The sequence below is a fragment of the Ursus maritimus genome, unplaced genomic scaffold (genome assembly GCF_017311325.1).
Source record: "Ursus maritimus isolate PB19 unplaced genomic scaffold, ASM1731132v1 scaffold_18, whole genome shotgun sequence".
NCBI lineage: Eukaryota > Metazoa > Chordata > Mammalia > Carnivora > Ursidae > Ursus > Ursus maritimus.
In genome coordinates this window covers 925,945-944,666 of record NW_024424230.1, presented here as the reverse complement: position 1 = coordinate 944,666, position 18,722 = coordinate 925,945, and the positions used below count along the sequence as shown (strand labels likewise).

Genomic DNA, 18,722 nt, shown 5'->3' with positions numbered 1-18,722 from the left:
CCATTGCACTACTGGGTGTTTACCCCAAAGATACAGACGTAGTGAAGAGAAGGGCCATATGCACCCCAATGTTCATAGCAGCAATGTCCACAATAGCTAAATCGTGGAAGGAGCCGAGATGCCCTTCAACAGATGACTGGATTAAGAAGCTGTGGTCCATATATACAATGGAATATTACTCAGCAATCAGAAAGAACGAGTTCTCAACATTTGCTACAACATGGACGGCACTGGAGGAGATAATGCTAAGTGAAATAAGTCAAGCAGAGAAAGACAACTATCATATGATTTCTCTCATCTATGGAACATAAGAACTAGAATGATCAGTAGGGGAAGAAAGGGATAAAGAAAGAGGGGGTAATCAGAAGGGGGAATGAAACATGAGAGACTATGGACTATGAGAAACAAACTGAGGGCTTCAGAGGGGAGGAGGGTGGGGGAATGGGATAAGCTGGGGATGGGTAGTAAGGAGGGCACGTAAAATCATTATTAAAATAAAAAAAAAAACTGTTGGAGCTGAACAAAAGAAATAGACCAATCCACAGTTACGATGAGCACGTCAGCCCCAGTCTCTGCGCATTGGCTGGAAGTGCTGGGCGGGAAGTCAGCAGTGACATGGACTCAGCCAGCCAGATCTAACTGACGTATGCAGATGACTCTGCCAGACAGGAGGAGAGCACACGTTTCTTTCAGAACACGCACTGAGACAAAGCATATCCACAAAACAAACCTCAAAAAATTGTGAAGAAATCATACAGCGGGTTGTTTCATCACAGTAGAATCAGATTAGAAATTAATAACAGCACAACAACAGGAGAACTCTAAAGTATATGAAAAGTAAACAGTGGGATACTTATGGGATAAGTATCTAGGAAACAAAATATATATAACTGCATAAAAACGAAAATGAAAATACAACAGTCAAAGTACACGGAATGCATGTACGGCATTGCCAAGAAGGAATTTTGTAGTCGTCAGTGCCAACATTAGAAGGAAGTAAAGGTCTCAAATTAATACTCTAAGTTCCTAGCTCAGGAAACTAGAAGAAGAGCAGAATTAAACCTGTGCATGCAGAAGGAAGGAAATAATAAACACCGGAGCAGATCAATGAAGCTGCAAATAGAAAGACAGGGTAGTAAATCACTGAAAGCAAAAGCAGTGACCAACCTCAGGAATGACAGAGGGGACAGTACTGCTGGTCCTGAGCCGTGGAAAGGGTCATTATGGGATGCCACCGACAGCTGGACTCCAGGCGATACATCAGCTTAAATGAGATGGAGGGATTCTTCCCAAACCATGAACTATCCAAGCTCAAACAAAATGAAACAGATAACATGAATGGTTCTACAAACAGTAAGGAAATGGAATTAACTATTTAAAATCTCCAAGAAGGAAATATCTAGATCAGATGTTTTCATTGAAGAATTCCTTGAGGCTTTTAAAGTTAGCCTCATTTTTACACAGTAGTTTCCAGAAAATAGTTGAGGTTGGAACACTGCCCAGCTTGTGGTAGGAGTCCAGTTACTATCCTCATAGCAGCACAAGAGAAAGACTGCACAGCAAGAGAAAACAAATACCCCTTGTGAATATAGACACACAAAAGTTCTTTAAGAAAATAATTGCCAGTTGGTATCAGCAATAGAGAGAGAGAATTCTGCATCATGGCGAAGTGGAGCTTGTTCCAGGTACTTAAGGCCAAATCACCTGGTGTAATCCACTCTATGATTGGGCTAAAAGAAAATTACATGATCTTACCAACATGTGACTACATCCAGCACCCAGTCATGATAAAAACTCTCCACAGTTTTGGTTAGATGGTAATTATACCTTAATTATGTTTAAAAGGCATCTGTAAAAACATAACCAACATCATACTTAATGGTGAAATTCTGAATGCCTCGCCTTTCAGATTGGGAGTAAGTCAAGGACGTTTCTTCTTGCCACTCTTACTTAACTAACATTTCTAGCTTCAGAGAATAAGGCAAGTAAAGGAAGTTAAAGGAATTCAGATTGGAAAGGATGAAATAAAAATGTCCCCCATTGCAGATGACATGATTGTGTATGTAGACAGTCCCAAGGAACCGAGGAAAAACCTGAAACTAATGATAATGAGTAGGTTCAGCAAAGTGACAAATTATAAGATCACCACTCAAATACCAATCCCATTTCCCACACGTGGAAACTGAAATTAAAGATGATAGACTCTTATGGTCACTACCATGAAAACAAAATCTTAGGTATGCTGAAAGTAACAGTGTGTTCATGAACGTAATCAAAGACACTACAGCCTTAGATTGGAATATTCCAGTTTTCCTAAAATTGAATATAGGTTTAATACAATTCCCATTAAAATCTCAGCGAGGTTTTTTTTTTAATTTTTTTTTTGACAAAATAAGCTTATTCTAAAAGTAATTTGTCAAGGCTAAAATGGCAAAAACAGCCTTGACAAGGAGAATAAAGTGAGAAGGCTCACTTCCTGATGTTAAGGCTCACTGCCTCACTATATTTATCAACATGGTGTGTAAGAAGGGTAGAAACAAAGATCAGTGGAACATTGTGGAGAACCCGGAAATAGACGCACCCAGATGCTCAAGTGATTTTTGAGAAAGTGCAAAAGCAATTAAAATGGAGAAGGGTTAGCCTTTTCAACAAATGAGGCTGGAGCTAGTGGACATCGTGGGATAAGAAAATGACCTAATGCAAATGTTATGCTTTGCATAGATGCTAAAATGGGTTATGGAACTTGTCTTCCTCTGACTGACTTATTTCACATGGCACGACACCCTCTGCTCCAGCCATGTGGTTGCAAATGGCAAGATTTCATTCTTTTTGATGGCTGCATAATACTCCAGGGTGTGTGTGTGTGTGTGTGTGTGTGTGTGTGTGTGTGTACACTTATACACACACACATATACCACATCTATATCCATTCACCAGTCGGTGGACATCTGGGAGAGCTCTCAGAGAAAGACATATAACCATGTGATCTCACTCATGTGGAATTTAAGAAACAGACGAACATATGGGAAGGGGGAAAAGAAAAAAACAGAGGGAAACAAGCCATAAGTGACTCTGTCTTTTTTCTTTTAAAAATATTTTATTTATTTATTCGAGAGCGAGCAGGCGTGAGCAGGACAGAGGGAAAGGGAGAAACAGACTCCCCGCTGAGCTGGGAACCGATGCAGGGCTCGATCCAAAGACCCTGGGATCATGACCTGAGCCCAAGGCAGATGCTTAACCGACTGAGCCACCCTGGCACCCCACCATAAGTGACTCTTAACAATAAAGAACAAAGTAAAGGTTGATGGAGGGAGGTGAGTGGGGGGTCGGCTAGATGGGTGATGTGTATTCAGGAGGGCACTTGTTGTAATGAGACACTGTGTGTTGAATGTAAGTGATGAATGACTGAATTCTACTCTGAAACCAATATTGCACTGTATGTTAACAAAATTTAAGAAAAAATGGATCATAGATTTGAATGAAGATTGTGAAAGTGTAAAACTTAGAAAAAAAATATGGGAGAAAATAGTCAGAATCTAGGTAGGAAAATAGTTTTGAGACACCAAAGGCACAGTTCATGAAAGAAAAAAACTGATAATTGCATCTCATTAAAATAAAAAAATTTGTGCTTATGAAAGATATGAAAACACAGGCTACAGACTAGAAGAAAATATTTGTAAACAATATAGTGGACAAAAATTTTTATATCTAGAATATGTAAAAACTCAACAGTAAAGAAAAATCAGATTAGAAAATGAACGGAAGATGTAAGAGACATTTCTCCAAAGAAGATTACAGATGGAGAATAAGCACATGAGAAGATATTCCATGTCATTAGTAATCTGTAAACGCAGATTCAAACACAGTGAAATATCACTGCACGTGGAGCAGAATGGCTACAGTGAAAACTGGTAGCACCAGATGCTAGCAATGATGTGAAGAAAGTAGATCACTCACTCATACATTTCTAGTTGGAATATCAAATGTTACACTTAGTCTAGAAGATCATTAGGCAGTCTCCTAAAAATTAAATATGCAATTATTATATGACCCAGCAGTTGAACTCTTGGACCTTTTGTCACAAAAAATGTTAATTTTAGTTGGCCCAAAAGCCCATATATGAATGCTTATGCCTGTGTTATTCGTACTAGCCCCATATCTGACACAGTCCAGATACCCTGAATGGGTGGGGGTCAGAGAAACAGTTGTACGTCATACCAGGGTGTATCATGTTAAGAAAACACCGGTGTCTGCTTCTGTGTGGCTCATTGTCTTGAGAGGAGGGAAAAATAAAAAGCATCCAGTGATTGTTTGAAGTTACCTAATTTATTTATGAGACCTTCACGGCAGATAAAACGGGAACGGAATAAAGAGTAATGGTCTGAAAGTGAAATTAAGAAAAAAAATTCCATTACAATAGCATTAAAAAGAATAAAATACTTACAAATAAAGTTATTAAGAATAAACAACAAAAGTGCAAAACTCATACTTTGCAAAGTGCAAAGCAGTGTCAAAACATACTAAAGAAGACCTAAATAAATGGAAAGACATCCTATATGTTCATGGATTAGAGGTATTAACTATTGTTAAAATGGCAGTACTGCCCAAATTGATATAAGTATTCTGTGCTCTCCCTCTCAACATCTGAGCTGACTTCTTTGCAGAAATTGGCACGCTGATTCTAAAATGCATATGGAAATACAAGAGACCCAGAATAGTGAAAAACAATTTTGAAAAAGATGAATGAAGTTGTAGTAGTCACACTTTCCCATTTCAAAACTTTATTCAATCTTACAGTAATCTAGACAGCATAGAACTGGCATAAATTCAGAATTGAAAGTCCAGAAGTAAAGCCTTAAATCTGTGGTTTATTGCTTTTCAACAGGGGTGTCTAGAAAACTCAGTGGGCTGGAGGGGTGTATTTAGGTGGGTGCTTTTTTTTTTCTTCACCCAATACTGTTTGTGAGATTCTCCCATTTTGTTGTGTGTAGCCGTAATTCATTTTGTTGTTACATAGTATGTCTTTTATCCATTCTCCTGTTGCTGGATATTGTCTATTAGAAATGATAATTCCATGTCCTACTTGACTCCTGTCTCTCGGCTCACTTGATGTATACATACATCTGAGGAGTGGGATTGCTGGGCTTTGGGGTGTGCGATGCCCCGCTTAAGCAGGTGCTGTGAATGATTGTGCAGGGTGACGTGTCCAGCTCCCCTGGGATGAGCAGTGTGTAAGGGTTCCTGTTGCTGCACGTGTTTGCCAACACTTGACATTGTCAGCCGTTTAAATTTAGCATTGCCAATATGTATGTGGTAGCTGTGGTTTTAACATGCGTTTTCTTGAAAAGTAATAAAGTTGGACACCTTTTCATATGATTTTGGGAGTCTTATTTGGGAAGAGCCTGTTAAAATCACTTGCCATTTTTCTTCTAAGTTATCCCTTCTTTTCCTAACAGTTAATAGGCCTTTATGCATTCTGGCTGGGAGTTTCTTTTTAGTTATATGTTGCAAGTATTTTTTCCTCCCTGCTATGCTTTGTTGGAGAGATATTCTTAATTTTGATGAAGTCCACTTTATTAGTGTTCATTTATAGTTAGTTGGGGATTTTTGTTTTGTTTTTTAAATTTTTGGTTGTGGAGGAGGAGGAGTCTTGTTAGGTTTGGTGGGGAAGAAATCATTCCCTACCAAAAAGTCATGAAAATATTCTATCATATCCTTTAGGGCTTTATAGTTTTGACTTGGACATTTAGACGCAGAATTCATTTGGAATAGATTCTTATGTTTTGATTGATACAGAGTTTTAGTACTTATTATCTCCTGTCATCTCCTGTAGCTATCTAAGTTTCTCAATGCTATTTACTGAAAAGACCACAATTTCCTCATTGGTCTGCAGTAGCACCTTTCTCATTAGTCTAGTGTTCATTTTCATCTTGTCTTAATTGGTCTAGTTTAATATTTTAGTTTTGTTATATTGTAGACGCAACCTTCTGTGCTTCTCACATTTGTCTTGTTCATTCTTAGCCTTTGCATTTCCCTCTAAATATTAGGAATACCTTGTCAGTTCCTCCCAAAAACATGTTAAGATTTTGATTGGGCTTGTGTTAGATATATAGATCAGTTGATGGGCACGTGACATCTTTGCATTCTGATTTGGGAAAATGGTGGGTTCTGTTTGTTTAGGTTTTATTTAACTTCTCTCAATAATGTTTGATAGTTTTTGTTTAGAGAACTTGACTTGCTTGTCCTTTGTTAGTTATAGTCTAACAGTTTTTCTTATTACTGAAATAGGCGTTTTTAAAAAATACTTCTTGCTGTTCATTATTTGTATTTAAATACTTGTTTTCTGGGTCATTAATTTTTGTTTTCATATTTGCTTACATCCTTGTACTTTCTTTGGGGTTCATTGGCTTTTTCCTCCCTGCTTTCAAGTGGATATTTAGCTTGTATTGTTAGCTTCCCTTAATATTGTGCGCATTTAATTGTATATATTTTCCTCTTAACGTTTTCCTTTGGCTTTGGCAGAATGGTTTCACACACTTTGCTACGTTGAGTTTTTATTATCATTCAGTTACAAATAATTTCTAATTTCCATTGTGATTTCTTTTTGACCTAAGAGTTCTTTAGATCTTGGCAGTTGACCCTTCTTTATTCATGTTAGAAAGAGGTACCTTTATCCCACAGCATATTGTTTTCACCTTCAACGACTTAATATTTGTTTTTATTGCTTGCTTACTGATAAGTAATCCATTTCTTTGTCATGTGTGGGTCAATCTTTACTTAGGTCTCAAAAAATATAAGTACTTCATGGAATTGTGTGAAGTGTTCTTACTATATATTTTTTCTTGAGTTTGATATAGCTTTTCCAATTGACTAGTAATGATAAAATAAATGTATGAATAGCAAATACTTGTATAAGTTTATATGCTATAAGTACCTTTGAGGTTTTTGTCCCTTTCTGCTGTATAAAAGAATATCTCTCAAATTTGTAGGGTTTAGTTTTTTGTTTGCTCAGTTGTACATTTATTCATTTATTCAGCATTTAGTAAGTGTTTTATTTATGGTGTGTTCTGTTTTGTGTTAGGCTTTGGAAGAATCCTGTTCTTACTTTCTAGGGTTATTTAGTCTACTAGGGAGGACATAATTTTTTATGGGGCAAAAAATGCTATATTGTTATGTATGAGTTTAGTTAACAAAGAGGCCACAGGAGAGGCAATATTTAACATTTTTCAGAAATGGAGCAGTTTTCAGGTCATCACAAATGCTGTTTTCATGGTTTGTTGACAGGGGAAAGAATCGTAAAAAAGTCCAGCTAAAAAATGAATTTAAATGTAAATTATACTAAAAATTGTTATACAAATAAGTAATGTTAATTGCTTCAGTAAAAAATTTAATTATAACTTTTTTTAGTTAGTTTTTACTAGCTATTTCTACTTTGTAATGGAATGGTATTATTTTATAAACTTGCATGTAGATAATTAGTGTTTTATATTACTTTCTGCAGAATCAAAGAATTCCATCGGACATGGTATTTCTTAGGACATCAGAAAAAGCAGGTATTTTTATTTGTATTTAAATTGCTGATCATTTAGTATTTTAGCAGTTTAATTTTCATTTTGAAAGGTAAAAGTTAAATTTATTCTTACAAAAAATTTTCTTTGAATGATAATACATTGAATTCATTAATTCTAAATTACATTTAACTGTTGATACTTAAAATGATGATCTTTACTGTATATGTTTGTTTTAAAAAAATAATCCTGTGACAACCTTTATATCAAATGAGTGCTTTCATTCAAAGCTGTATGGATGTCTAAGTAATTAAGTGATGATGTTGCTCAAAATTTGATTGCTATTCTGTATTTGCAGTTTTATTAATTCAGCAAACGTTTATTTACCACTTCCTATGTGCCAGGCCCTACTTGTCCCTTGGAATCCAAAGGGAGCAAGACTGAGTTGTTCCCTCCAGAGAGGTCATGATCTCCTTACGTGTGGATATGCACACACTGACAGTCATGCTCTGATTATACAGCTACTGTACGAGTTATAAGGTGGATGGGGGTAACAGGAGAGGAAGCAGACAGTTTGTGTAGGTGAGTTGAAGTGGGCTTCACAGGACAAATGATACTTACATGACCTGAGCTTTCACCAGTAAGAAGAAGGTGGAAAAGGGGAAATGAGAGGGAAGCCTCAGGTGGTCAAGGAGAACTGTGTGTTGGAAATCAGGAAACCCAAAGTCTCGTCTGTTTTGGCCAATTCTTAATTATATGACCTAGACACTGGTCACACATTTTCTTAATGTCCAAAATGATGAGAGGTTTATCAGGTGATACTCAAGTGCCTTCTGCCTTGCATTTCTGACTTTATTGAATAAATGGACAATATTTTTATAGGAAGCTCAGTGTCTTATTTTTTTTTTTTGGAAGCTCAATGTATGTATTATTTTTTGTAGTGTGGTGAAAACTCTAGAAAGGACAAAGTTAAATTTTAGAGTTGTTAATTTGTTTGTTTATTTTTTTAATTTTTAAATAATCTATACCTAATATGGGGCTCGACTCATGACCCTGAGATCAAGAGTCGCATGCTCTTCCAGCTGAGCCAGCCAGGCAGTAGAGTTGTTAATTTAGTTTTTCCTCCATGTATAAACAGCATTTTTAAAAAGAGATATCCTGAGAAAGAAAAAAAAATGTTTTTTCATCAACTCTAGTTATGGTCATTTACATTGTAAGGTGAGGCTGCCATTAACAGAAGAGTTCGGCCACACTAATAATTAAGTACACTTGATACATTCACTTTATTGTGTGTTACTCTGTGGAAGGTTTTGTTCTTCCTGTGGAGCCGACTAGAGGGCTCCTCTTCTAGTCCGTTTCCGTCTCTTCTCAGAAATACAGCTGGACTCCCTTCCCTGTCCAGTGAGATGGGGCTGTGCTCTGAGGTCTGGCCAGAGGAGGCCAGCTGACTGCGTCCAGGCCTGGCCTTATCTCTTTGGTAGCCTTCGACTCTTTTCTTCCCCGTGCCGGCTCAGTGTGCGTGATTAGGGTGCTCTTAGAAGCTGCCTGTGCCAGATGACGGCTTCCCTCATGGGCTCGTGGGTGACTGTGTGCAGCAGAGCTCCCTCCTCTTCCGTCACCAGGTGACTCTGTAGGAGAGGAATATTTGAGTCCCCAGATTGCCAGTCCGCCGTCCCCTGCAGCAGCTCCTGTTCCCGGAACACCTACAGTGCTGTGGCAGGCAGTTGACAGCTCTGCCTCTGCTTCCACTTCGTGCTCAGTAGAGCCTTGGGGCCACCCAGGCACGAGACGTTCTCCTGGGCGTGTGTGCAGCTCTGCGCAGGCAGGTGGCTTCGAGACTCCCGGGAATGTGTTAGAAGTTTTCAGAGCCTCCTTCAAGTCATCCGATTTTCCAGGTTTGCTTCTAAGTTTTTTGGTCAGCTTGTTGTTTACCACAGTTTTAACACCACCCGAGGTAGCTGTGGTGGTGTTAGACAATTGCCACTGGTTGTTTTTTGACAAACAGTCCAGAGAAAACACTGTTCTCAATAAATGCGCTCTGGGTCAGGTCAAATCCGGGCAAAGCCCTACTTGGTCAGGTGGCAACAATTCTCTGGGCGTGGATTTGAGGAGCCCCGGGCCCAATGGTCCCCATCAGTGGCTGCTAGAATATCAGTTTTCTCAGCTACTGTGGAACCGTGCGGTAGGGAGAAGAGGTTTTGGGAACGGGACAAGTCAGAACACTACACAGCTCGCTCTCAGCTCGATTTAGCCGTGTTTCTTGAATAAATGCACCTGGGATTGTTGCAAGTCTTTGATTATTCTCCAGAGTTCTGAAAAGGTTGCTTTTGATGATTTTTACTGATTTCTCATTATAGTTCTGGAGAAATGGATTTTCAGAGATTTTCACATTGCCATCCCTGTTTATATCATCTGTTTGTTTATGATGTTTGTCTTTGTTTCTAAATGTATTCAATATAATGAATAGCAAAAATATTTGCGTTTGAGAGATGCTTTTATATTAATTGACCTTTTAATGATTGTGGTAGAAATATGTATGAGATTAAGAATATTATCCTAAATATGGGAATGGTTTTTAGATAATTAACTTAAAAGAAATATAGGTTTTGTTAGGAGATAAAAGATGAAGGAAATCCAGCACTTCAAAACTGGAAGACGGTGAGAACTATCCGTTTTCTGAAGGAGGAGTCGGAGGGCTGAACAGTATGAGTGCCTTGTTGGAGATCATGTGACCAGCAGCAGGTTTAGTTGTTCAGCCTCTGAATGACTTACAGCCAACACAGAGATAGAACATGAGAGCGTTAGGCAAATGAGATACTCTGTATTATGTTAGCTTTGGATAAATAACATCATATCTCAACTGATGACATTTAAAAAACATTTTCTTTCCCTCTAGTTTTCCCTTGGGTTTCACGTTATGGGGACATGTTGTAGTGTAACGATAATATTTTGGAGGTCCTGGATCTCTTCGAGAATCTCTTTTTTTAATCTTTTTTAAAGATTTTTATTTATTGATTTGACAGAGAGTGAGAGCACAAGCGGGGGGAACGGCAGAGGGAGAGAGAGAGAGAGAGAAACAGGCTCCCCGTTGAGCAGGGAGGCTGATGTGGGGCTCGATCCCAGAACCCTGGGATCATGACCTGAGACCAAGGCAGCCGTTCAACTGACTGAGCCACCCCGGTGCCCCTCTCTTTGAGCATCTTAAGAATGATCACCTTGTTCCCCAGAAAAATGTACATAGCAGCATGTATGCTTATTTTTCTGTTGTTTCACATATTCCTGGAAGATTATTACTGGATCCGACTTAGGACCTTACTGTATAGTCTGTTTAGGCTTACAGTTTTTTGTTTTTTTAAAGATTTTATTTATTTATTTGACAGAGAGAAAGAGAGCACAAGCAGGGGGAGCAGCAGAGGGGGAGGGAGAAGCAGGCTTCCCGCCCAGCAAGGAGCCTGACTCAGGGCTTGATCCCAGGGCCCTGGGGTTATGACTTGAGCCGAAGGCAGACACTTAACTGACAGCCACCCAGGCGCCCCTAAGCTTACAGTTCTATTATATTTCTCAGTTTTATTATTTTTTCCTATCAAATTTAAACTTTTAAAACCATCACTGATTGTAGATACAGATATTAAAATGTCAGATTGCTATTTCATGCTGGTTTTCTTTTTTTTCTAAAGTGGACCAAATAGCTTCCCAGCTGGATCAAATGTGTATCATAATATTGCCTCACATCAGGAATTCTTAGCTTTGGAAATTTTGTTTCTGCAACTTCAAGTGGTTATTTTAAGTTTTTTAATTGTCGCGTTTTCAAAAGTACACATACTCAGAATTTTTTGTGTATCAACTAACACTATTGATATTATTTTATTACTTTTCAATTTCAGTTCAGAAGAATCTGATAGTGCATTGTCTATTAAAAATCTTCAAACCCTAGCCAGTATGAAAGTCTTAAATCTGTGTGGTGTGTCCGAGCTTGGACAGTTGCAGCTCAGGGAGTCTCTTTGTGGTGTCATATTGACTGTGTATTAACACAGGGCCGTCTCTGTGGGGCCGGCATCTAATTGTTTAGAATGCAGATGAAGCTGTTGATGGATCTGGGGACTGATGGCTTAAATTCCAGTTAATCAGTTGCTTCATCAGTTTCTTAATTCAGATCAAATATCTCCTGAATGCACACAATTCTTTTAGTGGTATTAAGAGAAATTAATGCTTTAGAACTAATTTTCATCAATCTCTTATAAATGCCAATATCTTTTTCACTTGTCTCCTAAGTGATGACATTATAGTTTAAGTGTTTGGGACATATTACAATAGCTCAGCTGTCACCTGTTAGTGGGCAGGGGTAGGTAAATGACACTGTACTCATCCACATTCCCTCTTTGGTGCTATTCATCTTCCCACCAGCTTAAAAATTTCATGCAGAGTCATTAAGTCATATAAATGATTTAGAAATTAAGTTTAATGGCAAACGATCTGGTATTACATATGCGAAGTCAATGTCTATTTTTCTTTTGTTGGGCATATACTGTACCCATCTCCTTCAGAGCTATTGGATTCATGAGCTGTTGCAGACAATCTACTGATATTACGGGATAACTTATCACGGTGTATGACAGACTCTGGTGCTCAGTCTCATCGTGTCCCATCAGTTACTTTATCACTACTTGATGCAGCTCTCCTGTGTGACACATAGCCTAGTTGATCTTCATTTGATTGTCATTAAACCGTCCTTTCCTGTCGGCTCTTGTCAATTATACAAAATAAAATCAAGTATTCATAAGAAGTCTGTAACGGGATATAAGCAGACCAATTTAATAATTCATTTTTGCTGAGCCTTCACTGGCCTCCATCGAAGCTGGTCCTTGCTGTTAAACATTATTAGATACGGTATGTGTAAGACACGGCAGGTTGGCCATACTTCGGATTTTGCTACAGTTCATTCTCTTTTTAAATCTTACCAGTTACTGTGAGGTTAGTAATGTTAACTGTACTCGAAGATAAGTAATATATATATACTGCCCCTAAATATTTGGAACAGCATATAACTATTTAACATGAAGCATGTCCTTTTTTTCTTAAAGAAAGACAACTATATTGCTTCCAGTGTTTAGTAAGTTTACAGAACCTAGGTATTACTTTCACTTTTAGAAACATTCTGTGTTTGAAATATAAGAGACTCTAGAGATTCTCCCTTCTAATTTTTTATTTTAGAAAGCAAACCTAGAGCAGAGCTGTTGGCATTGACATCTCAAAGTACATGTCAGACAGAGTCTAGTATTCGGTCCCTATGCAGTCACTTTTGTATCAGAACACGTACAAGCACACACACGCATGTATATAAACATGCATATGTTTAAGAGGAAAAAAAATCAACTTTGAAAAACTATTTAACTGTAAAATAACATCCACTACAAATTTTCTTGTACTCCTTTTTAAAGTTGAAACCAGTTTGTAAAGTATTCCCCTTATGGTAGGTCTTTTGACAAGTACTGTGTAACAAAATGTGTTTACGTATTTAGGTACATCCTTCGAAGTACATGTAATCAGACGAAGGTCTCCTGGGTAAGTCTTCACTTGATACAGTAGATGACCCAGAAGTCATTTCCTAGCCCTCCGTCTTTCGGTGCCTTAGGAAAGTGACTTGACCTCTGTGAGGCTCCTGGAATCGTGCTGGCGGCACTTGCGCCAGCGGCAGAGAGCAGCTACAAAGGTTGGAAGTGTCATTGGTGAAGGGTTTGTGTGGGGCATGTTCCAGATCCTGAGCTCTGATTAGTCGAAAGTGCACTGGCTGGCGGAGAAAAGTGATAAGACAGTAAGACAGTGCTGGTGGTATGTGCAGGACTGCAGTTTCTTCCAGGGGGCTAAAGGGACAATGAGGCCGGCACGCATGTGGGTTAGCACAGACCCACTTTAGTGTTAGGACATTGCGTAAGAGGTGTCCTGGACGAGGCTCGGTGAAGATACGTTCTGGCATGTCTACCTTCACCAGTTCTCCAGACTTGAGAAGGAGGTAGCTAAATAAGTCCCCGGCGTGTGGCGCTCGCTGGCGGACTTCAGTAGATTTTCCTCTAAATCTTACAACGCAGCTCTCAAGGCAGTCCTTTTCCTCCGCTCTCCCCGTGCACATGAACACTTGAGCAAGGTGAGGTAATTGGACAGGGAGCCTTGGTGAGTAAGCTACAGAGCTAGTGTTCAGCCCCAAGACTGGCTCTTCCCGCTGTGCCCCAGGAACAGGAGCCTAGAGCATGGCTGACACTTGGGGCCACGGCACTCTTCCCTGAGGTGTTCTGTCTTAGGTGCTGTAGGCTGCTGAACAGTACTCCTGCCTCAAGTCACTAGATCCCAGTAGTAGCCCCTTCCCTGCCCAGGTTTGAAAACAAACAGTGTCTCCACAAGTTTCCAAGTGCCCACCAGGGTACAAAATCACCCCTGGTTGTAAAGCACTAGAGGACTTTTTTGTTTTCATTGAAGAGGATCCCTAAGTGTTCAGTTATATATCTTTTGAGAGTAATTCTTTTGATATCCTTCAGATATCTCAGTAAGAACAAATCGATTCTGTGGCATTTGACTCCATGGGGAAGAAGCTTCTACTCCAAGCCAGTTCAGCCAGGAGTTGAGGGACTGGCTCCATATCCCTGCTATTGCCAGGCTAAGTCCAGGGCATCCCCCTGCAAGGAATGTCCGCTAGCCGCTCATTTCCCCAGGTCTGGTGGACTGGGCCTCCCTTCTCACCAGCTCCCACTCAGAAGCAAAAGCTCTGCCCAGTTTTGACAAGCTGGGAGTAATGAAGCCCCAGCTAGTTACCACCACCAGCTAGCTTGTAGGGCAGAAGTAACATGCCTGGAGGGGCTACCACAACCCTTCCCTACCTAACCCAGCGCCTACTTACAAGCAAGCAAGGTGCCATTCCAGATACAGCCAGCTGCTGTCCCATTCCACTCTTCTGTGCCTTGGCCCAGAACACGCAGGCCTTGCTGAAGTTCATGCCTGAGGGTGGTGGTGAAAACAATGGAGGGCTTGGTGGCCGTTCGTTCAAAGGGAGGACCCATGATACGTACCAACAAAGGACACAGCAGCCTTTGTTGTAGCCCAGCGAGAAACTTGACCACCGGAACCAGGGAAAGAGCCGAAAGGAGTCCCACGGGACCACACTCCACACTGCTTGTGTGTGCTAGTCTCCTGTGCTCAGGAGTAGTCAGAGTGGGACAGTCTTGAAGAGGTTCTCCAGGATACACATCCATCAGCAGAGCCGAAACCTTGCTTGGCTTAGGGGTCCTGAGCACAGTGTCTGGATGTGCTGCTCACCCCAGTGGTAGTTCCTGTGAAGCTGAGCTTAGAAACAAAGTCCCATGCCTCCCCGTTGGTCTAGAAGATTGTACATGTGCCAAAACCATGGCTGTGGTCCCAGCAGTGGACAGAGGCAACCTGCAAGTTGCTGGTCCATCCCTGATTGAACTAGGGGCAGAGTCACGAACCAGCTTCCCAGCTGGGGAGGAGAGCCTCCAAGCCACGTGTCCCAGTGATAAAGGGTGAACATCTGACTGAGTGAGTTCAGATACCACTTTGACCAGCAGGAAGTTGATGTGGGGCCAGGAGCAGCCCCTAGAAAGCCAGGAATAAAAATCTGGTTAGGGACATGGCGGGTACATGCTACAGGGTAAATGGGCTTCACAGAATTAGATCAGCCAAGTCACTAAAAAAGAAACACATGTCTGAACAACAACCAGCACGCAAATAAAATTTTTGGTGTTTGTATGACCCAGTTCAGAGTGTTCACTAATCAACTGTGGTGAATTCTGTGTGATTGTACAGCAGAGGGGTTGGTTTGAAGTCAGTTGGGCCTCCTGATGGCATTGTGCCGTTCATCCTGCCCATCCCAGGGAGACCTCGGGGCAGTGCACCTCTACGCTTGAGAGAGGGGCATGTTCCCTACCGACTGTCTCACGGGATCTCAGGTATATATAGGCCACGACTGGCACTTAGGAGATGCTCAGTAAATATTAGTAGCCTCCTTTTTCAGACAGAAATTACTTTTTATTGTCTCCATATATTTGTTGAGGGGTGGGTGTGGAACAGTTTCTAATCAAGAAAATAGGTACCATATTTATCTCTTCTTAGTTTGAAGTGTTCTGTTAGTTTCTCCCCATAACAATCCTTGGAAGGCATTTCGTAAATGAGCCAGGCCCCAAAGAAGTGTACTTGTATTAAATCCCGTGTCCCCAAATTCCTCTCCCTGGCACTTTGTCCCTCCTTCTCCCCAACCGCCAGTGGTCTCTGTAATTGTGGTCCTTTGGCTCCTGACGTTCAGAGGGATCCCAATCCTGGCAGGAAAGACAATTACACTCACAGAGCTAGTATACTGCTTTGTTAAGGAGACTTTTCTGGCTGCTACGGGTCGTCTTTCCCTTAACTGTAGATTGTAGCTACTTTGCATTTCCAGCTGAATCCCTGTCCGTCTGACTTTCACAGAAACCCCTCCATCTCATTTCTAGAATAGGACATCGGTGTGCCCCAAATGATTGAGTGTGGGTTCTGTTTTAGAATTTTGAGTCTGGATTACTCGTCAACCCTGTACTACGTGTGTCTCCCAGAACTTGTTTTACTCCTTCTGATTTTGCTCATTTGCTTCTCTAATTATTAGACAAAACACTTACTAGGGTCAGTAGGACCCGTGGTCCCTGGAAGAGTGTTCTCAGTGTAGTGGGTGTTGTGTGGGTTTTGAATGCGTGCGGAAGAGCAGCTGTGTGTAAACCCGTGTGAGGAGGAGCGCAGCCGCGCCCTGTGCGTTACGGTGCAAGTGGTGCCACTGCTGCATTTGCTGCAAAATCTTCATTAAATCTTTATTTCCATTTTTGAAGCTATCAGTAAATCTCCTCTTCTTAACATCTATCAGTATTTACAGCCTCCCCACCACTATCCAGTTTTATTTTTGTTGTTTCAATTATAAATATCTAATAGTTTATTTTTACCATTTTAATTATTTTAACAATTTAACTGTTACATAACCATGCTATTTCAGCTGCTTTATGGATAAGTGATTTTTTTTTTTTTTTTTTTTGGAGGGTGAGGGAGAAAGAGAGAGAAGGGGAGATGCTGAGAGAGAGAGAATCCTAAGCCGACTCCACACCAAGTGCGGAGATGGTGACCCAAGCTGAAATCAGGAGTTGGGCTCTTAACTGAGCCACCCAGGCGCCCCTGGATAAGTGATTTTTAACAGGTTCTGTTAGAGATCAGAAAACTCAACCAGCATCATTTGGTTCTGTCTTCTGAATCTAAGCAACTTAGAAGCCACCACATTGGAAGTTTAGACCCCCTCTTTACTGGGTGACTACAGCCTGGGGGCAGCCATGGGCTTTTTTTATAAGGAGGTTCACCTCTTTTCCTCTACCAGTAACCTTATGATTTCTTTAACTTCCTTTAAAGTTAAAACCCGTTTCACCTAGGACACATGCGCCATCAATACTAGAAAATAACTAGTTTAAAATATTGTAAAAACCTTTTATTTAATGTTTCTGTTTTGCTGTCTTCTGGATGAAAGGGAAAAGGCCATGAGATAAGTTATTGATGAAATTAGCTGTTGAAGTGGAGAGGAAGTGCGGTTGGCCGATAACTGTCATAGTGTGAGCGCTGGTCAGCGCCCGCGCATGCAGTCAACCATTCACTGGAGCCGCACTGGTGCTGAGCTGCATCGATCAGAAGTAGAGTGTCAGCGAAGTTGATGGATGGGGCCAACACTGATAGACGGTGGAAGGGAGCCCTGAAATAGAAATATGAGAAAAGTGCAAGTATGGGGAGTCTCCGTCTCTGCAGGTGCTCAAATACCAGCGTAAATGTGGGTTTCTGTAGTGCAGTTCCGGTTCGCTGCAGTGCGTGTCTCTTTACTGCAGAGATCAAATGTTTGTGCAGTTGACCCTCCAACAACCTGGGGGTTAGGGCTGCTTACCGCCCCCCCCAAACTTAACTACCAGTAGCATTAAGTCTGTTAACACAATTTATATGTTCTATGTATTACGTGCTGTATTCTTATAACAAAGTAGGCTGGAGAAAAAATGTTATTAAAATCATAAGAGAAAATACATTTATAGTGGACCCATTAAAGGATCAACTTTATAATATTTTGGTTGATATATTTCTGTATTAATCTGAATGCATTTTTAAAATACATTTTCAGACATTATTTTTTTAGAGCAATTACAAGTTTTCAAAAAGGTGAGAGGGAGGTACAGAGATTTTCCACGTACCCCTGCACTCAGACATGCATTGCTTCCCCCATGATCAGCAGACCCCAGTGGAGTGGCGCGTTTGTTGCGGTTGATAGACCAGCCCGGCACATCGCTGTCAGCCCGAGTCCACGGCTGATGTGAGGCTTTCCTCTTGGTGGGACGCACTCTGTGGGCTTGGACAAATGTAGAAAGACACGTAGCTGCCATTATGGCATCATAAAGAGTGTTTTCCTTCATGGTGGTATTTGTAAAATTCCTTTGTGCTCCCTCTGTTCATCCCTCAGCAAACACTGCTCGTTCTGTTTACTCCATAGTTTTGCCTTTTCCAGAATGCCATCTCAGATTGTCTTCTTGCGCTGAGTGGTATGCAGTGTGAGGGTTCTTCGTGTCTTCTGGGCCGACAGCTCATCTCTTCTTAGCGCTGAATAATTCTGCATTGTCTGGATGCACCACAGTTTATTCATTTACCTGTTGAAGGACAGCCCTGTTGCTCCCAGGTTTTGGCAGTTCTGAGAAGAGCTGCTCTAAGATCCGTGTGCAGGTTTTGGTGTTGACTTAAGTTCGCACCTCCTTCGGGTAGATGCCAGGCAGCACAGTCGCTGGATTATACAATACAGTTGTGTTTAGCTTGGAGAGAAACCGCCAGACTGTCCTCTGCAGCGGCTGCGTCATGTTGCATCCCCACCGGCAGCGAGTGCGAGTCCTGCTGCTCCCCACCCCAGCAGTGCTGGGCACTGTCAGTGCTCTGGATTCGGGCCATTCTCATCGGTGTGCAGTCGTGTCTCCTTGTGGTCGTAAGTTGTTTTCCTGATGACACGGGATGATGTGGCGCCCCGTCCATGTGCTTATTTGCCCTCCGTGTGTCGTCTTTGTTCAGGTATTTAGCCCATCTTTTAATCAGGGTGTTTTCTTATTTTTGAGTTGTAAGAGTTCTTCGTGTATTTTGAACAACAGTCCTTTGTCAGCTGTGTTTTGCGAACATTCTCCCTCC

General features: G+C 40.9%; 1 protein-coding gene and 1 long non-coding RNA gene across 2 annotated transcripts in view; one reads left to right on the top strand and one right to left on the bottom strand.

Moving 5' to 3' along the window:
• Positions 1 to 18,722, top strand: part of ATP9B (ATPase phospholipid transporting 9B (putative)) — a 250,034-nt gene that overhangs the window by 63,985 nt on the left and 167,327 nt on the right. Inside the window, exon 7 of the mRNA XM_040632421.1 lies at positions 7,502 to 7,553. Coding sequence (XP_040488355.1) covers positions 7,502 to 7,553 — 52 coding nt within the window. The remainder of the gene's footprint in view (positions 1 to 7,501; positions 7,554 to 18,722) is intronic.
• On the bottom strand, positions 16,995 to 18,678 carry LOC103658425. The gene is made up of 2 exons (XR_567166.2): positions 17,750 to 18,678; positions 16,995 to 17,265 (listed from the first exon to the last, which is right to left on the bottom strand). It is a non-coding gene; the product is annotated as an uncharacterized LOC103658425 (long non-coding RNA).